This window comes from Pelophylax lessonae (assembly GCF_965119305.1).
Source record: "Pelophylax lessonae genome assembly, chromosome: 5".
NCBI classification, from domain to species: Eukaryota; Metazoa; Chordata; class Amphibia; order Anura; family Ranidae; genus Pelophylax; species Pelophylax lessonae.
In genome coordinates, this window is record NC_138772.1 from 497,988,963 (window position 1) to 498,015,850 (window position 26,888).

Genomic DNA, 26,888 nt, shown 5'->3' on the forward strand with positions numbered 1-26,888 from the left:
GCAATGTCTGTGCCAGGTCCAAAATTGACACTACGAGACCATCCGGTCTACTATGCAGTCTACCAATACCCCAAACTCCATGGGAAGTTGTGTCCTTGGACTTTATAGTGGAATTGCCTCCTTCCAAAGGATTTAATACCATCTTAGTGTCAGTGGACCATCTGACAAAAATGGCACATTTCATTGCTATTCGCAGACTACCTTCGTCCAAACAAATGGCAGAACTCCTGATGAAACATGTCTTTAAGTTACATGGTATCCCAAAAACTCTTCTGTCTGACCGTGGATCACAATTTATTTCCAAGTTCTGGCAAGAACTATGTCACATACTACGGATCGAGCGGAAGCTCACTTCTCCTTACCATCCGCAGACCAACGGACAGACTGAAAGAGTCAACCAATGCATCGAGCAATATTTAAGTTGTTACACTTCTTACCAACAGGATGATTGGGTGGATCTTCTCCCTCTGGCAGAATTTGCCTACAACAACGCAACCCACAGTACGACCAAGCAGAGTCCGTTCTACATGAACTATGGGTTTCATCCCTCTATTCTTCCACCACGCATCCTTCCTTCAAATAACCCAGTAGCTTCAGACTATCTTACCCAAATAAAGGACTCTCTGGGTTTGCTTAATACTACCATTGCACACGCTCATAGTCAACAAAAGAAATACTATGATCTTCGCAGAAGACCTTCTCCTCAGTACGCTATCGGGGACCTCGTTTGGCTCTCAACAAAAAATTTAAGACTGAAAATCCCTAACAAAAAGCTTGGACCTCTGTTCTTGGGACCTTTCCCAATCAAGAAACTTATTGGAAAAGCTGCAGTACAGCTTACATTGCCAATAGACCTCAAAATACATCCCATTTTCCATGTGTCGCTACTGAAGCCCCATGTTCCTGACCAAGGAATAAGGCCTACTATCCCACCTCCTCCTCCTGTACAAGTTGAAGGTGGAAAAGAATATGAGATAAAAGAGATTCTGGATTCTCGTATCCACAGAGGAAGACTTCAGTACTTGGTTCGATGGAAGAACTATGGGCCCCAAGACGACACCTGGCTAAACACCTCTGACATACATGCCTCTAGATTAATCCGCAATTTTCATGCGAAGTACCCAGACAAACCAGCTCCAGAGGCCTTCAGGAGCCGGCCTTAAAGGGGGGGTACTGTAATGTTCTGGTACCTTTGGGTACCCTAATTACTCTTTCATAAGTGTATGCGCCCCACCATTCTCTTTTGGTAAGGTGCGCATACACCTTTAAGACTGATGCTGTCATCACTGAGCGCCGGACTGATGGCTATTTAGATCGCCGGCTCTCACTCACATTTGTTCGTTCAAACTGCTTTGTGCCTTGATGCTAACCTGTCTTGAAGCTCTCATGCTTGCAAGCATACCTCGCTGTCGGAACCACGCTGCGCTGATCCCTGTATCCCGCTACCGGATCATCCGCTCTTGCCGAACCTCTCCTCTGCTACATTGCTATTAGTGATAAGTACCCCATAGGGGAAACCTCTATAAACTTCATACTGAAGCTTACACTATCTAGCTCTGCATACTAAGGACTATTACTACATCTGCATTATCTAAGATTGCTAGCTCTTGAACCTACTACCACCTGTTCTTGCACTGGGTTGATCTCTCTTGTATGTCCACCTGCTACTCTGTCATCTGCTACCATACATGATTGCTAAACCTATCTGCATCCATCTGCTACTATCTTACTTTCAAGAACATTTCCTTTCAAGTGTCTGTCATCTACCATCTCTACCCAACCTGTCTCTTCAGCCTATCATCACTGTGTTACTATATACATAAGTCACTCTAGGAAACATCTTATTGAGTGTGTGTATTTACTTGCTGAATTGAGATCCTCCACACATGATGAGTCATTGGGAGTTGGGAATGGTGTCTCAGCGTTTCTCTACATGACTACTGAAGTGGAATATTTCTGCAGCTGAAAATCCACACCATACATAAAACGCAGGAGCGTTACAAGCAGGGGCTGTGAGGCTCCTAGCAGGCCTTGCGGGGAAGATCTTAGAGCAGTCAGGAGAGGTTAGTGTAAGACTTTTGAGGGGATGCCTGGAGGGGAGGTAAGATCATTTTTTTAGAGAGATAATGAAATAAACTGACCTAAAACATTGATTTATTGACATTTAATCATTAAAGAACGAATGATCAGTGCTTGACTTTGTATTTCCTAAAATCAAAATTTGAATACCTGGGGGGTTCTACAAGACACTGCAAACAAAAGGTAACATAACTATCGTCCAGCCTTTAAACAGGCAGATTATAGATGATAAGCCCAGTAATTATCTCTGCTGTACTCAAATGGTATATCTGTAAATTATATCCTGGTGCAGATGCTGGAGGAAAGGGCAGGGTACTATAATAATGCTTACAAAATGCACACGGGATTAGTTGTGTTCTAATGACAGAAGAGAGTGGAATACATGTAAGAAATTTCTTATCCGTGGATAGACTATGGCTGTATGAGTTACAATTTGTGTTTTAAACTTCACATTTTGGCCATGTCTAATAGCTTTGGGTTTACTTTTCTAGCCCTCGGCAGATGGTGGGCATTGAGTGGCAGTACCATGCATCTGGCGATATCTCTTCTCCTACTCACCATCCACTATACAAGTAAGTGCAAAATAAATATTTTTGTGGCATTCCATAATCAATGAAAAAAGTGCTAATATATTATTAAATGATACATTATAATTAAGAAAAATAAAATTCTACTACTACTAATATATTAATAATAATTTTTTTAATAGTTATAATTTTTATTCAACTGCTAAATAATAAATATTATAAATATTTTTATTATTATGTTATATTATTGTTATTTTTACTGCCCTGGTATTTAAACTACTTAAACTACTTTAAAATACTTACTAGTAGAATGAATCCTTAAAAGAGCTCTTGCACACAGGCACTAAAAACACCACATTTCTAGGCATTGAGAGGTGGTTTTTTTTTTCAGCCTGAATGCAACCTATTGACGAAAGACTAGCACCATGTTTAGGTCCAAAACAACCCCCCCCCCCCAAAAAAAAAAAAACACCAAAAATCTGTGTTACTGGTCAGCATTTTCCTTTAATTGCATGCAAGTATGCATATAAATCCTCCCCACCTCCACTCCGAATAATAGAGATTAAGAATTTTTACATGCATTTATAAGTACATGCGCATATATGCGCATAAACATTATTCCACTTTTTGCACAGGAATTTTCTGCCAGAAAGATCTTGCATTTATACAAAAGTTACATATACAAGGACCCAAATTTGGCAACTGGAAATAAATACAAAATGTTCCTGAATAAAATAATTAGTATAAAAATATTCAATAGTAGTAGTATTTATATGCTCCAACCAAACAATTAAAAGTATGCTATCCTTGTGCTAGGTATAAGTTAATAAATCACATAAGAGACACAATAAAAGTGCATCAAACATATGATGAACTCATCCTAAATTGGCATATCTGTGCAAATGAAGTCCATATAAAATATGCAAACACTTTGCAAAAAATATTATAAAAAGAAATAATATAAAAAGTTCAAAAAAGGTGCTTAGATTTTCTAATCTTCAATAGTCCCTCTTTCTTTACCATGAAGAAATGATTATAACGTGCACCACCAAAGAAAGAGTGCCCCCAAAAGCCATCACCAACATTAAGCAACATCAATAAATGAGCTCCTTACCAGCTGCTCAGGCGACTATCAGACGCCTTGCTGCATAGCAGCCATATATACCACGATCTTGCATGCAAAGGTTCCACAATCTCCTAAGCCAAGATAGACTCCATGGAGGAAATTTAAGTACAGAGGAAAATCCACATAGTGTAGTACTTGACCGAAATTTTAATAAAATGATGTGCAAATAGTGAACTGTTTTTATTATTTTATAAAATAATTTAATTGAATTAACAATTTGTTTTTAAATTATGATTATTTTTAAAATTACATAATTCTGATTGGGAATGTAATAAGTGGATTCTTTCTTCCCCACACCAGTGAACAAAAAGATGCAGATCAGTCAATCAGGGTTTGGTCACACTGGTCACGTTACATCTTACAACAATGACAACATGCAGAAATTATCACTTTTTATATATTTACATTGAATTGCAGCACTTATAAAATAATCTGATATGCTGCATTTTGGAAATGTTACCCCCATAAAGCCCATTCAAGTTGATTGAATGAGATCCTTTCAAAACAAAGAACAATGCATGTAAATGTGCTTAGGTCTGAATGTTAGTTTAAAGCTCATTGCCGCAAATGTTATACTGTGAAGGAAAAGAGAGAGACAAGCTGCGCCACTCTAAGTGCAGGATCTGGGATTGTGGGCGGAAGAACGATCAGCTAGATGTTGCCATGGGAACACAGAGGCAGCGGTGGGCAAGGTCAAAATGACCCACGAGGGGAGCATGCATGCTCCTTCATCAGGCCTGATTGCTCTCCCGCCCACGATCCCGGAGCCCTGGACGACAGGGCAGCCAACAACGTGGACCGCAGTAGATGATGCTGTAGATGACAGCCCCCCACCCGGACCCTGGCAGACAGCATGGACTTTTTACAAAAAGCCTTTTACTTCTTTTAACATGTGAGTGTATTAGAATAAATAAGTTTATGACTACCTGCTGCACTAAGAGTGGCTTCTATTCCTGAAAGCAGGCTGCCACCCCACCAATATGGACTCCATACAATGAACTGCCTCTCTCCTATAACTATATGCACTTGTTGTTGTTATATTTAATGTTTATTGATCCCACAACTATTGGCTTCCTTTTTTTTATCCATGTAACCTGTACACAGCGCTCTGCCCTATAGTGCTTGACAAAATCTCTCCTATAGTGTGAAGGAACCCTGAGTACCCTGAGGAACTTTTGGACATTTTTTCTCGGTGTGCTGGTAATACATTTTGCTCTGTGTCATTCCCAGTCTCCAACCAGTGGTCGCTGCAGCGCCCACTTTACAGTCATTTGCAGGAAGGTGTGCGCTGGGAATATTTTTTTGGGCATGTGGAAGATGTTGTCACGTACCTGGTCCTGAAGCCGGAATGCTGAGAGGGCTCTCCTTGCGGCTGAGTGCTCGGTGTCCCTGAAGGTGGTAACAGGAAGCACGAAGCCCAAAGTAGCAGGGATTGCCAGCTGTGCCCCAGATGAGGGTTGGTGGTAGGGAGATCTCTCTGCAGGTGAACACCAGAGGAGTTGAGCACTAGGACCCAGGTTTGCTGAGGATGTTGAAGACTGCACACGGCTGGAAGTAGTTTGTAATGGAAAGTGGGCACCAGGGCGGATCACAGCAGACAAGACACAGCTGAAGGCGTAGTCGGGGACAGAAGCAGAGGTTAGTAAGCCAGTGGTCAGCAGATCAGATAGCAGAGTCGTGGTTAGGGAAGCCAGGGTCATACACAGGGCAGATGACAAGAGAAGATCCGTGAACAATCCGAAGTCAGAGCTGGGAGCGAGACAAGAGGAATCCAAGAGCAAGCCGGGTTGACAACAGGTGATCAGAAGCAGCAGCAAACACAGGAACAGGAAGCAGGAAACAGGAAACAGGAAGCTGAAGACCAGTCAGCAATGTTCATTTGCCACAGATATCCTTTTAAAGGCCAGAGGGTGCTGGGATTGGACATCCACTTTGTGCGCCATCATGCACACATCTTCGCCCTAGCGAACGTGCATTTGCAATACGTATGTGCGTATTCATGCTGGCGCGGCCCTGTTGAGAATTGGCTAATGTGCCAGGTCTATGAGCGATTATTCTCCGGCTAGTTCCCTGACAGTGCCCCCTCCCCCTTATGGGCAGCCTCCGGATGCCCAAACGTGACACCTTCTCAGGGTTTCTGTTGAAGAATTCTTACAGTAACCTGGGGGCATGAATATTTTCCTCAGGCTCCCATGAATTTTCTTCAGGTGGGTATCCCATCCACCTAACAAGATACTGAATATGTCTTCCTCGCTTTCTGCAGTCCAGTATTGCTTCCACCTCAAATTCGGTTTCCTCACCAATAGTAACTGGAGGTGGCGGTGGGTCCTCCCTTCCTGGGAAACGATCTGGAACAGCAGGTTTAAGAAGAGACACATGGAAGACTGGGTGGATTTTGTAAGTTTGTGGAAGAGAAAGTTCAAAAGACACAGGATTGATCATTCTTTTAATTCCAAAAGGTCCGATGAACCTTGGTCCCAGCTTACGAGAAGGACAGGGGAGTTTTAGGTTGGTCGTAGACAGCCAGGCTCTGTCACCAACCTTGAAGGCCAGGTTCTACCTTCTCTTCTTATCATAATTCCTTTTATAGTCATCCTGGGCCTTTTGAATTGCCTCCTGCAGGGTCTGGTATTTCAGAGAGATGGAGGTTAATCTATCTTGTACTGCGGGCACAGCAGTTTCTGGCAGAGAATCTGGAAAAAAGCATGGATGAAAGCCATAGCTAGCCCAGAATGGGGTTTGGTTGGTGGCCGCGTGCACTGAGTTATTGTAGGCAAATTCAGCACAGGGGAGCAGAGATACCCAGTTGTCCTGTGAAAAGGTGGAGAAACACCGAAGATACTGCTCTAAGGTCTGGTTGGTAGTTTGTAATGGAAAGTGCAGCTGGCAGGATCAACAGGTAAGTACTGGAGGCAGTTACTGCAGGCTGGGTACAGCAGGTGGGCACCAAGGCGGATCACAGCAGACAAGGCGCAGACGAAGGCATAGTCGGGGACATAAGCAGAGGTCAGTAAGCCAGTGGTCAGCAGATCAGATAGCAGAATCGTGGTTAGGCAAGCCGGGGTCATACACAGGGCAGATGACAAGAGAAGATCCGTGAACAATCCGAGGTCAGAGCTGGGAGTGAGACAAGAGGAATCCAAGAGCAAGCCGGGTTGACAACAGGTGATCAGAAGCAGGAGCAAACACAGGAACAGAAAGCAGGGAACAGGAAACAGGAAGCTGAAGACCAGTCAGCAATGTTCATTTTCCACAGATATCCTTTTAAAGGCCAGAGGGTGCTGGGATTGGACGTCCACTTTGTGCGCCATCACGCACACATCTTCGCCCTAGCAAACGTGTGTTTGCAATACGTGTGTGCGTATTCATGCTGGCGCGCCATGTTGAGAATTGGCTAATGTGCTAGGTCTATGAGCGATTATTCTCCAGCTAGTTCCCTGACAGATGTCTTCTCCACCTAGGTCTAGATGTGCCCAAAGTGATGAGTTAAATTGCTACAGTAGGGTCCGATTCATTGCACATCACATGTTTCCCGTCATACCACTACTTACTATCACACAAATAACTAATTGTAGTTATTAAGCCTAGTACATATGGGCCGAATGTGGGCCAGCATCAGCCGGTTCAAGAGAAACCAGCTGACATTTGTCCCCTGTGTATGGCAAAATAACAATTTATATAAAAAAAAGATGTATACATGATGAACATAATAATATAAATAACACACATGATTATTTAACCCACTCTGGCCATTTAGGTCACAGCCAGTGGGAAAATAGAACCTGGTGCTGTGCTGGCGCAGGGATAGAATGTGATGTAAAAACTGCCTACAAGCTCAACATGTTTTGGAATCTTTCGCTTCTTCAGGAGCTTACTTTGTTTTATATTCTTTTATACATTCTATGTGATGAAAACATATCAATAAATACACAAGTTAAGGACAAAATTCATATGTACACAGTTTCTCAAACGTGTAAATAAACAATACAAAGTGAGTTCTCAGAAGATAAATTCATGCTAAGTCTGAGAACCCAGGACCAACACCAGCATGCATAATAGGACAGAGGCAGATGTGGGAACACCAGGTATCACACCATAACACTATAAATTATGATCATTAACCCCCTGTAAAAAATAGTAGAAAAGGGGGAAAAAAGACTGATGTATAAAAAGTATTTATAGAGCAGAAACCACCACCACTTTACGAGCTACATTTTATTATCATACAAAGTTAACTGACCTATTAGGATCAGTGTACTCAATTGTACAAAGGGCCAGTAGTTTTACAGTATAGAAAAAGACAGGTATGTATGTCTTTAACAACACTTGCAGAGTTGAGAATGTCCTATGAAAAAATGGGGGGGAAGTTGTATAATATAATAATGCGTATATATTTATACATATAGGCCAACCAGGGGAAAGAAGAGGAAGGGAAGGAGGGGGGAAGAAAAAAGAGAGGGGGGGGGATGAAAAAAGAGAGGGGGGGGACAGGGATAAAAAGGGAGGGTAAGGGGAGGAATGGATAGGAGAAGGAAAAAAGGGAAAAGGAAAAACATGGCCAGGGTCTCACCCTAACCATACAGTAATGCTGCTTTCAATGAAGAAAGTCATGTGCTAGTTGGTAAATCATTGCTTTCTGGGATGGACAAAAACAGTCGTACATCATTCAGCAAAGAATTTGTCACTTGTTAGGAGGACCCCATACAGATAATTGGTACTTAGTTATGACTAAGACCTTATAGGCTGTACATGGATATGTAAATACCTGTTGTTGGTTCAGCAGCAAGGTAACAGCATCTGATGGTTGAGGCATCTGACAAGGTATAAGGCTTCACGTTCAATCAGGGTGTCAGCGCCATAACGGTGCCCGTATTACGTGACCTGGACGGATGGGACGGTGCATGCTCCATGACCCCGTGCGCATGCGCAGATGACCATGCCCGTATCTATGCTGAAGGGCAGGGAAAGGAGTGAGTGGCAGTCCCCAGAGAAGGCATTGCCAGGGGAGAGCGCCCTCTGGTGTAGCCTCCAAACACAGCTTGCTCCTTGGCAGTTACTATTGAGGCACTGACCGGAAAGCAGCGGCTACGGGGCCACACATCACACCCCTAAAGGCCCAAGCAGCAGCTCCCGTATAGGGCACCTAAACACTGCAAGATTTATTAACACAAAACAAGGCAGATACAAATAATACTCAAAATGGCAAGTGTACGCATTAACTATATGACAGTCACTCACAGCACATACAGAAATGTGGCATGTTGCAAAAAATCATGCATCTAACAGAAGCTTGGCATTGGTTCTGTGATCCTAAAAAGTGATTTTGTACCAGAAATATATTTCACCTCAGATGACAGACATAATAAGTGGATATGTCTAGGCTCTTATTAAGAGTTTTTAAGTTACAGGGACTGAGAATCAAGAGCTGTATATTAAATTCATTAGGTTGTATATTGGAACAGAGTTGGCAAAAATCATAAAAAGGGCTTATAGGAATGTGCCTCATTGATTCCAGGTGGATATGTAGCATTGAGTCGCTCTATCCAGAGAGTTTTCTTTTGTAATAGTTTCCTATCCCAGTCCCCCCTCCCCTAGGATCCTGGGGCATAACCTCCAGGACCAGAAAGGAGACCAAGAATGTGTTACATTTGTGATATAGATCAAGAGGTCTGCTCACTGGGGTGAGTATTTTACCATTTGCTGAATAATATACATGGCCGTTTAATCGCTGTCTAAATTGGCAGATAGTCCTCTCAACATAAAAGGCCCCACATTTACATAACATTAGACTATGCCCTGGGTATTATAGGCTGCCACAAAATGGGGAAAAAACTTTTACCCATTTGGAAGGATAAACCATGAGCCAGTAAGTATCCTTGGACAGAACCAACAATCTCCACATCTGTAAATCCCCTTTGTGTGTGTTTCCTGTCAAAGGAGGAACATAGTGACTACTCGTCAGTCTGTCACAGAGTGATGTAGCGTGTCTGAACACAATTTCAGGTTGGTTATGGATGTACTTCCTTAAGGGCCATACACACTATAAGATTTTCTGATGACTTTTTCCTTCAGATTTACCTTTTCTATGTAGTGCAAGGGCCTGCCAGATTGTATACAAATTGAAAGTGTTTAGGTTTGACCTCATATTATCTGGTTTTGGTAAATCTAATGGAAAAAGTCTTCAGAAAATCTTATAGTTTGTATGGCCCATTAGAGTAGGATCTTCATGTAGCAAGTGCCAGTAGTGAGATATGATATTTCTTGTTGTTGCTGGCCCCAGAATTTGTAATGAATTTAACAGTTGGATTGGTATCTTCTTTACTGTTATTTTTGTAGAGGAGTGAGTTACGGGTCTGTGAGGGCTTTATTGTAGGCCTTGCGTAAAAGTGATTTTCTGTATCCTCTCTATAACAGTCATTTGTATAACAAGTTCGCCTGGTGTTTAAAATCAGACAGATCCGGGCAGATTCTTCCTAATCTGATGTACTGAGTGTACGGGATACTTCAAATTAATGCAGCAGGGTGAGGGCTATGTGTGTGTAAGATAGTATAGCCCGCTGATTCCTTACGGTACAGACTTGTAATCAGGCAATTTTCAGGATCTTTTGATAGCTGAAGATCCACAAAAGTAATGGTGTTGGGATGACTGTTGACAGTGAATTTTAAATTAAAAATGTTGATATTGAGAGTCCCAACAGACTTTTCAAGGAGTAAGCTAGTCCTTTCCAGATGATAAATAAATCATCTATATAGCGTAACCATATAAGTGCATGAATGAGATACTCCCCCAGGGTCTTATTTGAAAAGATCTCATGCTCCCATCCCCCCAGGTACAAGTTGGTGTAGGGCGGTGCACAACATGTGCCCATAATAATTATATTTATAAAGAACAGTATTGTTTATATTTTTACAAAACTGATAGTATATGTACTTTTTAAGATTCGATAAATAAATACATATGAATATTAGTACATATGATACCTTAAAAGTCCTTTAGTTCATTTTTGGTTAGGAGGTTGGTACTATTTGAAGAAATTGATATGGATTTGCCCTTTTACTTATCCTAAACAAAATGTACGAAGTGTTTGAATAACATGAAAGAGCAGCCAGTGTGAGAAGTCAGTACATAATGCCAGAACTTTACACCTTTGACATTGTTTGATAAACATAGACATACCTTCACGTTATCTGATGGTAGAAATGACACGCACTATGACTGCATCTCTTGCCACATAGAGTCTTGGACTTTTCACAGTCCTAGACTGTTTTGCTTTACATTTTTTAATGTCAGAAAGCAAGTCTGACCTGTTTCCCATGTTATTATAGGATTATATTTTCCATAGAGCACTATACTGCCCTCATGGCACATAGCTATATGTACAATTGGGCAGGTATTTAAACAACCTGAACTCTTCTATATAGCAGACGAAACTGGATCTTTATGTTGTGATATTGCAACACATCCAAAACTGAGCATAAATACAAAAATAATCATACAAAGGGCATTACAAGGAACAATCATAAAATACTAACACAGGTCCAGGTTGGAAAACACACTCAAGTTGTAGAATCCTAAGTGAACTAAACATTGTAACATGTAACTGAATAAATACAGATAATCCCGCTAACAGGCAGTGTAGTCACCTACAGACAAGTAATGTCTCAAGCCTGAGTGTTAGGAAGAGGACCACTGGAGAAATGGACATATGGAAGATAGAGGCAGATTATTCTCACTACTCGAGCTTCTTATGCATTTCTTGCTGAAATAAAACTCACTAAAACTAAGTAACAGCATGTGGCAGCCATCGATTCAATACTTATACATACAGCTACATATTTATTTATGGCAAAACAAGCTCTGTAAACATGCTACCATCTCTTCCTTTATAGATGGACAACTGATGGTCTCTGAAATTACACCAATATATGGCAGTGTGAATGGGGCAACAAGGCTTACCATCAAAGGGCAAGGTGAGTATGGGGGGAAAAGGATCTTTACTTATTTGCTGACAGGTTGCAGTACTGAATAAGATCAAAAATATGTTGACTAACATCACTCTTTGCAATGCTAAAGGGGTCCCCACCTGACCCCTTAATAGTCCACATGCATCATCTATATTATTAATATTATATTTTTATTTATATTTTCTTAATAAAGCAGCACCTTATAAGGAAGTTTTTTTTACTTTAATATTAAAGCAATTACATCACAAGTACTGATGTGAGATGAGAAATCCTAGCACGTACTTTCCTAAGTGAACCAAGGCTAATCCACTCATCCCACCCAGTAATTACTAAATCTTTAACATCAGATACAAGTATAAAAGTATGAGCCACTCTTTATTACCTACTAGGCCTAAAGCTGGCTACACAGGAATTTGCATCCTCTGGAACAGGAGAACATAATTCATCCACCACAATTGCCTTGCACTATTCCAAAGTGACAGGTGCAGTTTAAAGCTAGCTATAGACATAGGACATTATCCATCACAATTTTTAAAAGTTATTTCTAATTAACCACTTAAGCCCCAGCCCTATTTCAGACACTTTTTGTTTACAAGTTAAAACCAGTATTTTTTCCTAGAAAACTACTTAGAACCCCCAAACATTATGTATATTTTTTTAGCAAAGACTCTGGAGAATAAAATGTCGGTCATTGCAAAACTTTTTGTCAAGCGGTATTTGCGCAGCGGTCTTTAAAACGCCATTTTTTTGGAAAAAAATTGAAAAATCACATTTCACTGCATTTAAAAAATACTAAACAGTAAAGTTAGCCCATTTTTTTTGTATATTGTGAAAGATGATGTCACGCCGAGTAAATAGATACCCAACATGTTATGGTTTAAAATTGCTCCCCCCCGTGGGATGGCGACAAACTACGGTCAATAGAGATCTCAATCTGCGACGCTTTAAGTTTATTTAACGGTTACCAGTTTAGAGGTAGAGTGTAGCTCTTTTTTTTAAATTATTGCGCACGCTCTGGCGATCGCGGCGATACCTCACATGTGGGGTTTGAACAGCGATTTCATTCGCGGCTCGACTTGCGTATACGTTTTTTTTTTTGTGTGCGAGCTAACGGTGACGGGGGCGGCGAATTTTTTTTTTTTTCCTATTTATTTTTTATTTTTTTTAAACTTTATTACAGGTTTTTTTTAAAAAAAAAAAATCTGATCACTTTTATTGCTGTCACAAGCAATGTAAACATCCCTTGTGACAGCAATATGTGTGACAGGTACACTTTATGGAGGGATCGAGGGTCTAAAAGACCCTAGACCCCTCCACTACACTTCCCTGTATGCAAAACGCCGAAAACGGCATTTTTGCATACAGCCGTTTTTTAAATTTGCCGCCTTTTGCAGCACAGTAACCCGGAAGTGACGTCATGGACGCCGCCTCCGGGTTACGTCATCGGAGCCCCGATCGATGCCGTTTCCGGCATTCATCGGGACTCCATCCAGCCGGCAGACGTGCCGGCTGGGTGCTCAGGGCTCCTGGTGGGACGGGAGCCCCGGGCAAAGCCACGGAAGGCGGCGGGAGGGGGGGGACGTCCCCTCCCGCCCCCCGGGTAACGATCGAGCGGCTCCCGAGCCGCATCGGTCGTTACCGACGGAAAGCCGACCGTCGGCTTCAAACCACGGTACCGGGATGATGCCTCTAGCTAGAGGCATCATCCCGGTATAAACCCGCAAAGTGTACCGACTTATCGGTACGTTACTATGCGGTAAGTGGTTAATATTCGTTGTTAAAAAAGATCGTCCTATTAAAAGTGAAATATCAAAAGACAAATTAATTTAGGGATACAACACATGAAAGACTTAAAGTATAACTTTAGTAAGTTAAGTCCTGCTTGATCACTTTAGGCTGGTCTGGTAGAGACCAATCTGTTAACAGCCTAAAGATTTACCGCTGTTTAGGGGCACTGGGCTTCATCAAAATGGAAGGTGGAGGAGCACAAGGTCTCTAACATCCACCAGCTCCGTGATGTTGTAATGGAGGAGTGGAAGAGGACTCCAGTGGCAATCTGTGAAGCTCTGGTGAACTCCATGCCCAACAGGGTTAAGGCAGTGCTGGAAAATCATGGTGACCACACAAAATATTGACACTTTGGGCCCAATTTGGACATTTCCAATTAGGGGTGTACTCACTTTTGTTGCCAGCGGTTTACACATTAATGGCTGTGTTGAGTTATTTTGAGGGGACAGCAAATTTACACTGTTATACAAGCTGTACACTCACTACTTTACATTGTGGCAAAGTGTCATTTCTTCAGTGCGGTCACATGACAAGATATATTAAAATATTTACAAAAATGTGAGGGATGTACTCACTTTTGTGAGATACTGTAACTCTTTAGTGAGACCTCATTTAGAATACTGTGTCTAGTTCTGGGGACCTCACTTACAAAAAGATATTGATAAAAATGAACAACTCCAGAGACGGGTAACAAAAATGGTGAAAGGTCTGGGGGATAAAACATATTGAGAGTGACTTCAGGAACTTAATATGTACAGTCTGGAGGAAAGAAGGGAAAGGGGAGACACGATTAAAAACCTTTAAATACATAAAAAGGGTGAATAAGGTTCAGGGGGGCAGGATTTTCAATATGAAACCAAAAATCAAGAACATGGGGGCGTGACCTCATACTGACTGATGGAAAGTTCAAAACTAATTTCAAAAAGTATTATTTTACTGAAAGGGTAGTTGATGCTTGGAATAAACTACCAGCAGAGGTAATGAGCCAGTCCACAGTAGATGGCTTCAAACATACGTGGGACAAACATAGATCTATAGTCAGACAAAAAAGATAAGAAAAAAAAAACAAAAACAAAAAAAAAAGGCTTATTGATGGACTCTGGTGTTGGGTGCCCTTTATAAACCCTTAATTAATATATTCCTAGTTACTCTACAGTGAGGCACTGAGATTTCAGCTATATTCAATGGATAACATTCATTGCAGTTTCTCTAATGTAAACACATAGCAGGTGCCTGAAAGCTGTTAGAAACTGATGGAAACCAACTCTAGATTCTTTGGGTTGCGATTACTATACATCAAAAGCAGCTAGAGAGTTCATGGGTAGCTTACTTTAAAACTCTTTTACTGATTGTTAAGAATATATAAATACTTTAAAGAGGAACTTAACCCCGCCTAACCCCTTTTAAAAAGAACTTAACCTTGTCTACATCATACATCCCAGGAGGCATTTTAGGAGATCTCGTGCGGAAAGTCTTTAAGATACCTGTGGCGTGCCTGCGTATGCGTCGAGGCACACTAAATCATCCTAGCCTAGGCTGGGATTTAAGAAGCTAAAAATAAATAAAAGTATTCACTTTTTTAGAAACATTTTTTTGGGGAAAATGTGTAAGAATGAGGTGGAGAGGAGGAATGAGAAAGGACTTTCCTGAAATGAGTAAAGTTCCAATTTAATGTCTATTGACTGGGCACAGGTGTACTTGGAAAGAGGCTTTCGTTTTTTAGGCCTGCCATGTCATAATGTCAAAAGTCTTTCTTTCTTTCTGGAGAGAGCTATTTTCATATGTTTCCTGTGACCATTGCCTGTACTTTTCAGACCTGTACTGTGTGCTCTGATTTGGTCACTATTGTGCCACTTCCTATACTGATAAGGCTAGCCATAGATGATGCAACATTCTATCCTGCAACCATGGGTTTTAGGAAAGAAAATCGCTTGAATCTGACTGTGTTGATGGGGGAATTCCTCCTGCAGAGCTACTGTGTTCTCTCGGTGGTGGTGGCGGTGGTGGGGGGGAAAGGGGTGGCCCAGGGAGCTGTACCTGCCGGGAGAACACAATGAATATTGCTAGCGGCTATAGCCACTGGCAATAATCACAGGTAAAAATCTGACAGGCTGGTTATACCCAAATCGATCAATCAATCAATGGATCAATTTGGGTACAATCAGCTTGGCCATAGATAGTTCAAATCTTGCTGAACCAGCCTAGATTTGAACCATCTATGGCCGGCTTAAGATGGATCACAGAGGCTTAATTGCACACATTTTGCAGGGAATATCACCTCAAATCATCTATGCAGGAATGGAAAAAAACTGAATATTTCAAGCTGCACTAATATGGCTGTTTCTAAATGAACTATTGGAGTTGATGCGTAATTGGTAAAATTGTAATAATCCAAATGTACATGTTTTTTGTATTTTTATTCTCATTCTCTAGGCTTTGCTGAAGCCAACCAGTTTGATTATGGAGATGGGAATAGCAACCTGGGAAACAGTGTCCAGCTTGTCTCCTCCACTCGTTCAATCCCGTGTGATGTGGAGAAAGATGCCAGTCACTCAACACAAATAACCTGTTACACCAGGTATTTTCCCTCCAATATGCACTACAAACAATGTACCTACACATACAAAATGCAGCTAGGTATTTCAGATAACCTAGGTAGATTAAAGAAAGGTTAACATCCCATAATGTGTCTTGATGGAAAGAATTCCCTTCACTTCCTATCCTGGAGACACAATGGGAAATGAGCAGAAATCTCCCCAGAGTGAGGAATTTCCCATCTTAGACAGTTGTTACACAATTTTTTGTACCCATTTGGTGATTTACTTTCACCTCTTGCTCTGAGGACAACTCTAAAATGCCTGAATAATACTTGTATCAAAGTATCTGGACAGAGAACTGTCTGCATTAACAATAGCAAAAATCAGTTTCTTTCATAAAAGGGAGAAGCTGTTTGTTTCTGTAGCCAACACGGAACGCAACTGTGTGTATATTGAATAATACCAGATTTCACCAGCAGGTGGCCCTGTAAGGGATATTTGTTACTACAGCTACAAATAAACCCCAATAAGAAAAGGACCAATACTCGTTACTGCATGGAGGGGTCTAAAATAGAGGTTTTTATTTTTAATGCAAATTGCCTTTAAATGGTAACTGAAGCTAAGCTGCTTTATACATGTTTAAAATACATATATAAACTCTTTTCCTTGTTAAAAAGCAGAAATGTAAATAATACAATTTGTAGGTATTCCTCTTTCTACAGGGGAAGGGAGGGTCTTTTAAGTGAAATTGTCCTCTTTGAGACTTCATGAGTTCTCTTGGGGGGGGGGGGGGGGGGCTGGTATCTGATTTAATGCCGAAGTCTGTAGTTGCCTTAGTTCAAGTGGCCGTCTTAATGAGGGAGGCTTTAAATAAGAATCACACTCCTGGCGAGTAGGGGCAGTGTGAGGGACACTGTCTGGTGCTGTAGAACCTTCTAAAGTTCCCTTTCAGTAGACTAGTGTCCGGTAACATCACATTGTGAAATGTTTTAAAGCCAGACTGAACTGCTATGTACTGTACTGTGCAAATTGTTTGATCTCTGACTGTTTCAACCAGGGCTGGTGCTAGACTATTTTGCGTCCTAGGCAAGACCAGCTACTTGTGCCACCCCCCCCCCACCAAAAAAAAAAAAAAAAAAACTTCTATAATTCTATACCTATAAAATATACTTTATTTATGGTATAGAAATGATGCAAAATAGTTCAGCACCAGTCTTGTCTATACCCCCCTGTAAAGTGTGTTACCTCCTCATTGAACTGGCTTCGGTCTGCTGCGCTCTGCTGTGTGAGACACAGCTGGGGACAGCCAGGACAACTCAGACAGCTCTCTCTCAGATAGAGACTCGCACTGCAGGTCGGCGATGGACCTGGAGAGAGTTCCCGCCAGGCACATCTCGGCTTGCAGTTTCTGCATGGTCATCCATCACCAGCGGCATGCCGACGCGGTACCGCCCCTGACTGATGTGCACTCTAGGCTGGCACCTACTTTTCCTATAGGTGGGGCCAGCCCTGGTTTCAACTTTAAACAGCCATAAAGTTTCCATCTTGCTGAGGCCTGTGTGTATACCCTCCCAAGCGGTTATGTTTGCCGAGACCCCACCTACACATTTATTAGCTAAGATTAGGGATATACAGTACATACACATATACAGTATATATATATATATATATATATATATATATATATATATATATATATAGTAAAGTTATTCTCAAAAGTTTGCATACTCTGGCAGAAATGTTAACATTTTGGCATTGCTCTTGAAAATATTCTCATGTCAAAAACTGTCTTTTACTAAAGAATAGTGATCCTATGAAGCAATTTATTATCGCATAGGTGTTTGGCTCCTTTTTAAATCATAATGATAGCAGAAATCACCCAAATGGCCCCTGATCAAAAGTTTTATAAGATAAATAAACAACAGAGGGTGAACTGGCCTAGTGCATTATCTCATAATGTTTATTAGGGTAAAAACACCATACAGTGTACTCACAAACACATAAATTGAAAACCCTCATCAAGCTAATCCTCCATAGCCCAATAGTCACAAACTCAGCAGGCTCAATGGAACTGGGGGACCTCTCCAAGATCCTAATTATCTGATGCATTTTGAAGGATATACCTTCTTCATCAGAGTTGGGACTTTCCAGCATGACAATGACCCTAAGCACAAGGCTAAGTTGACCCTCCAGTGGTTATAGAAGAAAAAAGTGAAGGTTCTGGAGTGACCACCACAATCTCCTGACCTTAATATACTCGAGCCACTCTGCAGAGATCTCAAACATGTGGTGCATGGAAGACAACCAAAGACTTTGCATTAAGTTAGGGCATTTTGCCAAGATGAATGGGCAGCTATACCACCGGCAAGAATTTGGGACCTCTTCATCTCTTTCTTAAAATCTCTTTCTTAATGGTGAGGATCCTGAACTAACCGATTTATTTCCAGAATATTACAATAGCATTTAAAATTACTGTTTTAAAAATGTATTGTTATTTTAATGAAAAATCATGGGTGAGAACATGTAGCATACATAGTTACATATGAAAGACAGGCACTTCAAAATATATCCCGTTTCACCAACAGGCACACTTTTGCCAGTAAATATTGAAGAGTGTTACTTTCTTCCATACAGGCCTATGCCAGCAGACTACTACATGGTGAGAGTGAGCGTAGATGGAGTACTTGTTGACCCCAGCAACATTTGCTATGGTTACTACCAGTATTGGTGGTGTATGTTCCGGGTATGTGGATAACAATGTTACCTATGCTTTGTGATTTGCTAAAAATGTTTAATGTATCAGTGCCCTTTCTCCTGCAACCATACTATGTGAAATGGTCATCATAGAGTGCATTGAACTTTTGGATGTGAGAGGAATCCTTTTCATTCTTACTAATATTCAACTTGCTTTTATTTATTATGGCAATTTTATGCTGATAATAAGCAGAAACATAAGTGTATATCTATTACTATGGAATTGTTTGTAATCATGATCTCAGATAGTGGGCAATATTGTAAGAAGAGAGGAAACAGAAGGCAGTTTAAATTAGTTAGTATGTCTTCCCTTGCTGCATGGTGGAGGTATACTCCTTATCATTTAATACCATTTTGGGTGACAACTTCATTTTGGTTCCTAAGTCATGATCAGGTTCTAATTCTACCTTTATAGCTCATACCTCTGCCCTAATGCTGTAACAATAGGTGTCACTTGATGAAAATTAAACAATCAATATCTGTGCCAGAACAAAAGTTGACCTGTGCCAGAACAAAAGTTGAACCTTTCCAAGGGAGAATGGGGGAGCAGAGACACTGTTCTCACCTTACTCCTGTCTTTCTAATTACTTTTGTTACGATTACCATCTACAAAGATAATACCATGCTTTATGGTGAACTGCCCTTATATAATAAGGTACGGTCAGGCAAATATCTTAGAACTAAGACCATGAAAGATCCTCCCATCTTTATTTGAACTAACCCTCCCAACTAGTTCACCAAACAAATGTGGACTAAAGGGGAAAACCTGCTGAGTCTCAAAGATTTGTCCATGTGTTGAAAATCCCTTGCTTGCAATAAAGATGTTTTCGGATACTAAATTATACTTTTATAAACAAAAATGGTATTAATTATTGTAAGGCCAAACTTTCATAATCTGTCAAAACACTTGCATTTATCTGTTGGTTGAATCCTTCATTTTGCATACATGTCCAGCACAGGGCATGGATAACCTTATGGTAGTCAAAGACATTGAAAATGTTGACTGTGAAAGGCTCATCTGGCCACCAAGAGGTATGTCTGTCAATGAGCAGTCCTCTAAGTTAAATAGAAAGTAGGTGGAAGAGCAGCAAGGAGGCATAGACAAACAGCACCTGGTGTTGCGCATCACAGCGCGAGTAAAATAATGGGTGGATAAAGCAAGATTTACAAACTTGTTTGATAAATAATTATACAATGAAAATGGCCAGATTGGGTGATGCTCAGCTCATACATATATATCCAAGGAAAATACCAGTAAACGTGAATGTAGACTGGTTGAACTGGAAACCTGTCTCTGTGTTTGCTTGTATTGCATCACAGACATACTCAGCCATGTCATAGGGATCGCCCAACCAAAAATTGTTTGCAGTGTCTTTTACCTGCTTATTGGCAGAAGAGCTGAAGACACAAGACAATGTCTGGACTTTTAATGTTTAAAGTGATCTCTGTAAAGTCATCCATGCAGCAAAAAAGATTGTGTTTTTTTTTCTCCATCCTGTAAATTGCCTCTTTTGTTGTCTTTGCTATTATTATCTTTATCTGAACTTATTTTTAGAATTTTAAGCTTCCCTTTTGCATTGAATCGGTGAAAAAGTCAAGAAAATTATGGGAGTTACCCGTTGTGACTTTGCCATACCACCCAACATTTTGAGATAGTAATGAGGGACACCTATTAGCAAAAGTGTGTAGGTATACGACACACACCCCTGCCACGCTCCTTAAAGGAGATTTATTTAAAAAAATGATTAGTCAAACTTACAAGTGCTTGTTTTACCACTGCTATTCCTTTTTACTAGCTTTTGAAATGTAGAAATGCAGCAATTTAGAAATTGCATGAAAGATTTATCACTGGAAAACACTTTTTGAAAGAAAAAAGGTCATTTTATATACAATTATATATATCTGATCAAAATGAGGTACAAAAGAGGAGGAACGAGGGACAAAGGGACTTTGTTTCAAATCAGGGACAGTCCCTTGAAATCAAGGACAGTTGGGAACTATGACTTTGCCACTATGAACTATCTACTGGCTTCTTATATTTCTTGGGTATTTCAGTGGATCCTTTACTCCCATGTGTCATATGTGTCAGAGTACAGTAGGACCTTTGGGGCCCATGTGCCCAACACACATTGCATGAAGGATATGGCACTGGGGCAGGCTAATTGGATTCAAACTTCCCCTCTTCTCTAATCACTGCTTGTATGCTGTACTATAGTGCATTCTTTCAAGCAGGGGTTTTAGACCTAATTACATTACAAGTTTGCGTTCCTGCTGATTTTTTACTATGTGAGTTCAGAATTCAGTTATATGTTGTAATCGTCTTGCCACAGTAATGCTTCTTCTTAAGATTTATTTTGTGTTTTATCTTGAATTTTCAAGAGCAACTCTTAATATGTTCTCTTTTTATTTTTAGACTCATACGGACTTTACCCCTATTATAAATAGCATATCGCCTTTAAGTGGACCACCAGGTTTGTAATATAATGTTAAAATTTGATTGTAGTTAACCATCTAATAAATACAGTTTTAGTTGTTTTCAGGGAGATAGGTATATGTTACAGAGACCCAAATTTTAATAGACCCACAGCTCTGCTGCAATCCCCCTGTAGAGACCTGTGCAATTTCTAACACAATAAGTAAAGACAGCCTGTCAGCAATGAAATATAAGAATAAATGAAGGCACTTCTAAGTGCAGTAGCATTAGATTTATTAAACTGAATGGTTAAAAACGCTTGCAGAATAGTAGTGATAGTCAAGCCCATCAAGCTCATAGTTCCCACTATTTGCAAAGGCAGTATCAGCTGTCACAGTTCTCATCCACATATGACGGCCAGCAGCTTAGGGGAGGATAGCTTGGCTGGGCAAGATGGCCGACCTGCTTCCAGAACCAGCGTGAAATGCAGAGTGGGAGGGATGCGTTTCAGAGCATGAGCCCTGTTGCACAGCTGACCTCGGGGTCTCTGCAGTAGGGGGAGGGCTCCTCTGATCTCCTTGCCTGCCTGGCTGCTGAGACTCTATCATGGATGAAGGTCTTGTTACAAGAACAAGAATAGATGGGAACTCTTCCAATGAGGACCCTGGTGATTACCATGGATTCTTTCACTTTGAAGGGATTTTCTCTCATTTCCTATCTTGGCTGTGGGACAAGAAGTGAAGGGAAATTTCCCCAATGGGGTACAGATGGGGGAAAAAACTGACAGGGGTTCTAACCCTCTCTTACTCTATTAAAAATGAAAAAACAGCTTTTGAGCATGACCTCAAAACATCAAATATAGTAAAAAATGTATCCGATCTGGAGTCATCAACAAGGGAACCTTAACTAGCAGACAGGGCAGACAAAGAGGGAGCTTGGAGCACGTGTTAAACACACTATTAAACACATGACCTTGCAGACCTGGCTGGCCTAAATTAGGTTTGGTCTCCTCCCAGAGACTGGCTACATTGCAGATGAACAAGCAGACAGGATAAATGCATCACATTGAAAACCAGGATGCTGGAATGAGACCAGCAGCTGTGATGGAGCATGACTGCTACACATTCCAGACATATGCATGAAGGTAAAAAACCTTTTGTGTGCAGCACCCCCTAGCCCCCACCCTTATACTTACCTAAGCCTGATCCCGATCCAGCGATGTGTATGAGAGCAGTGGATCTCCTGGCTCTCTCCCTCCTCATAGGTTCAGGTAAAGCAGCTGGAGACATTGACTCCCTCTGCTTTCAATCACAGCCAGTGAGGAGGGAGCAGGGGGTGGGGCTCAGTCCACGCTCTGTGGGAGCAAGCATGCACTCAGCAGAGGGGAGGAGCCAGGAGCGTCGGCAGGGGACCTGAGAAGAGGAGGATCGGGGCTGTGCAAAACCATTACACAAAGCAGGTAAGCATGACACGTTTATTTTTATTTTTTTGTATGTTTAGTATCACTTTAACTACTTGCCAGAAGCTATTACTATTAGGAAATATTGCTGTGTAGCCAGACAGTGGTTCCCCAATACTCCTGGGCCCCATAATTTTTTAAAAGTAAAGTCCAAAACGAATCCCTATGCGTAAATTATATTTTTTTGCCAGCTAATCATGGTTGTATGGCATATGCTTACTTAATGACAGAACATATCTTTGCTTTTGCAGGTTCCATGATCACCATTGTTGGTAAAATATATACTGATGTCTATGGCAGTAATACTGCTTTGAGCTCCAATGGGAAAAATGTCAGAATACTAAGGCAAGGATTATGTCTTTTAATTCATAACACACAATTTATAAAGCTGCGGAAGCTGGAAATTAACAGTAACTAAAAGTTAGAAAGAGAAAGAGAGAGAGCTCAACTTTTCCGCTTAGCTTTTTGTGTCACCAGTCGATGCACTTTTTATATATTACAACAGAAAATTCAGTAAAGACATGGGGAGATCTTGCCACTGTAGTCTCAGATACCAGTGAAGCCCTGATGAGGGATCAAACCCCATCCCATTCCACTGAAAAAGGATAACTTCAGTTTCTTACTCATGCATTTTGTTTATTCATTATCTGATTCTATTACATGTTGCTGTCATGAATCCGCAGTAATGTTTCATGCCCTGACTGTCTGCTTACCTCTGTGGTCTGTGTATCAGCTTTAGGGACCCTTCTTTCACACCTGTGTGTTTAAGTAATCTTCTCTCAGCATGGCTTCACCCCAGCCTCTAACAGGAAACACTATATTACCCGCACACTGCAAGCCATCTTTGCCCAAGCAACAATTGTGCGAAGGCTTCCCTGAGTATTTCTTCCTGTGTGCTCTATATCTGATCTCCCTGTACTGACTTTGGCTTGTTCACCTGACCGTCCCTGTCTGCTTGTTGCTCCGACCTTTGGCTTGTCCTTCTGACCATCCCTGTCTGCTTGTTTCCCCGACCTTTGGCTCATCCTTCTGACCATCCCTGTCTGCTTGTTGCCCCGACCTTTGGCTTGTTCTCACGACTATCCCCTGTTGCCCTGGACTGCTGTTTCCTCTCCATCTACCACAGCCAGCTGTGAGCTTGAGCTGGGAGACCCTGGGGGCTGCGACCTGGAGTCAGCTGCAGCCAAGTCCATCCTCACTATCAGAGGCTCTGGTGAAAACCTGCTTGCTATTAGACTCCCCGCCCTGGGGAATCCTGTGCTCTAGCTCCCTGTCTAGGACCATGGCTGCGATCCTGTGCTGCAAGAGCAAGTGATGGGGAGTGCACCGCGGAGGTTGTGAACCCAACAGCTGATTGCTGAGGGTCGATGGCTCAGAGAAGCATCTGCACAGGATCGCAGGATGCTTCTCTGAGCAATCGACCCTCAGCAATCAGCTGTTGGGTTCACAACCTCCGCGGTGCACTCCCCATCACTTGGTCTCGCAGGTGACGCTGACAGTTGCATTCATCGGAGAGTAATCAATACAAAACTTCATAACTTTCAATAAAGAAACAAATCAATTTTGGTGAAATTTTTGTTGTTTCTGTTGAAACCAATCATTCCTTTTTTGAGCTGATAACTTATTGAACCACCAACTTAGCACAGTTATTTCTGAACATGACAGTTCTTTAATGAAATGATCAATATGTTGATTGATTATGTGTGTTTAGACAGAATTAGCCTGATTAAGACACGGACGTAAGCAACGATTGGGTGATATTCTTATGATGTCATCACCAACCAACAGATGAGAACGACACTTGAACCCCCCGATAAAATAATTGTTTGCATTGTATAGCATTACACTGTGTGCAATTTGTTGTGTTTGCGGTTGTGCTGCCATACATGACAATAGAATTGCAAGCTGCATTTTTATGCTACGGAGTGCGTTTATATGCATTTTTTATGTCGTTTTGGTTTTAAAATTCTCCAGTATTTTCATCCTAGAAACAATGATGTAGTAGCAGTTATTGCTAGGTTTTCTTTTTTGGGCAAAACAAAAATAGCAAGAAAGCACATGCTAACTGCACTACAAATGTGAACTGAACGAAGTATGATTATGCAGCAGCACTAGTGTAAACCTAGGCTTATTGTTAATATTATTTTATACATATATTATTATTGCTCTTGTCTTATTTTACAATATTATTATATTGATTTACTTTGATTACCTTGCTTCCTTTAATCAGTTTTTATTTAGTTTACATTCTTTCAAATTTTAAGATCATCTCTCGTTATATTACAGGGTTTATGCTGGAGCAATGCCATGTTTGCTGCTTGTACCCGATTCTGATACACTGTAAGTACTTTGCCACAGTAGATTTGTAAAAAGAAGGAAATGGTATTATTAAGAAAATGGTATAAGCTCATTTTAAAATGATAGATTTGCCAAAAATGTATTATGCAGTTTTGAAGAAATGTAGAAATTGGATTTGAGTTGATTGTGTCAATTACTTACTGCTGATCATTATCTATGGATGGGGTTGACCAGCTGAACAAACTACAGTACTTAAAATTGTTCATAGGTTACATTTTAAAAGCCTTTACAGGTTATCGATTTAGAGTCAGTTGTGAATTATGGCCCTAGAATTAGTGCTTCCAAGCTAATGATCGTGGTGATACCTCACATTTGTGGTACAATTGCTGATTACATATGTGCGAGGGACCTCCAGGCGCGTTTGCATGTATGTGTATGCGCATGGGGATGGGGTGTTTTTATCATTTTTTATCATTTTATTAACAATTATTTCTTTCACATTTTTTTTTCTTAATTTTGAATTTATAGCTTTCATAAGGGGGGCTAACATTCTCCCATGTGATAACTTTGGGGCTTTGACAGGTACTCTTTAAAGAGACACCAGGGGTCTATTAGACCCCAACAACTCCCCTGCCCTCCAAAGTGGCTAACCAAGCACAGATCATGCTTGATTATCTGCTTCCCTGGCTCAGAACTCTAAAACCTGAAGTGACAAAATCATTATCACTTCCAGGTTCATTTGTCACAGAGGAGATCAAGGAACAGAGGTTCCTTCATCCTCTCTGTGTGATGTTATCTTGGCCACACAGCAGTTCCAGGCTCCATGGAGGACTGCTAGAACTCAGAATCCATCACAGATGGTGATGGAAGGAGGGTGGCCCTTTGCAGCACTGTAAAAGTGATCGGACGGCTATAAACAGCTGATCACTGGCTTCAAAAAACCACTTGCTGACAGGAAGCTTTCATATGTCCTGCTGTGTATTTTTACCTTTGCCGTCAACTTTGAGAAACCCCAATTTTTTTTTTTTTATATGTTCCTATTCACACAGCACACATTCATATATTTTCATTGCTTTTTAGATGTTCCTTTGGATAGACACCAAGCTACTCTGAACATTTTCAAAGTGACTCTGTCCCCAGACAGAACTGAACTTCCCCTTATTAACATACAATCCAAATCCAAGCTTCTAGATTTTAAACTGTTTGTTAGGACAAACAATGTTCAATTCTAGTTTACAACTGATAATGAAGATCTATCAGCACAGTACAGACAGGGTTAATAATGGTAAATAGTAACTTTCCGCAGCCTCTTTGCATTCCAGAGGACAATTCAGTTTAGAAATTTCAGAAAAGAGCAAGTAAAATAATAGCAGCAATTTTTAAATATTTGTTTTATTTTATTTTGTTATGTGAATGAGAATATCCCCTAACAAATATAAATAAAGTGTTATCCCAATTTAAATGCAAGCGTGGAAATACACTTGCAATGCAATGCGATTCTTGAAAAGTCCAAATAAGTCCCTGTTTTTGTTTTAATATGGTACTTATAAATCAAATGTTTTAATATGGTACTTATAAAAGACATACAGTACTTATCCTTCCATGCAGTCTGTGGGTGGGGCTTAAGGCGCCCTAGTGGGGACACTGTTGAAACTGCACTCGCTAATGCCTAAACCTTGGGCAGGAGCTGCAGTCATGTAAAATCAACTATAAGGCAGGACTCCAGACTTAGAAGCGAGCAAGCAACTTGCATAGTTAACTCTTGTAATATAGACTAAATATAAAAGAACAGCTGCGCTATGCACCAACAAGCTAAAAAATAATGAGTGATTCGCATTGACCTTATTCACGATGATCAAATAAATTAATACGGAAAGCAGCTACACAGAAAATGACCCTGATAAGTCATGAAGCATAACATACATAAATTTGTAGCGCTAAC

At 40.8% G+C, this 26,888-nt stretch overlaps 1 protein-coding gene across 1 annotated transcript in view; it reads left to right on the forward strand.

Annotated features, from left to right (window-relative positions):
• Window positions 1-26,888, forward strand: part of LOC309556567 (fibrocystin-L-like) — a gene marked incomplete at both ends in the record, with an annotated part of 248,337 nt that overhangs the window by 18,339 nt on the left and 203,110 nt on the right. Inside the window, 6 exons of the mRNA XM_082259011.1 lie at window positions 11,623-11,703; window positions 15,919-16,063; window positions 18,657-18,765; window positions 21,190-21,247; window positions 22,900-22,993; window positions 24,935-24,988. Of these exons, the coding sequence (XP_082115137.1) occupies window positions 11,623-11,703; window positions 15,919-16,063; window positions 18,657-18,765; window positions 21,190-21,247; window positions 22,900-22,993; window positions 24,935-24,988 (541 nt within the window). The remainder of the gene's footprint in view (window positions 1-11,622; window positions 11,704-15,918; window positions 16,064-18,656; window positions 18,766-21,189; window positions 21,248-22,899; window positions 22,994-24,934; window positions 24,989-26,888) is intronic.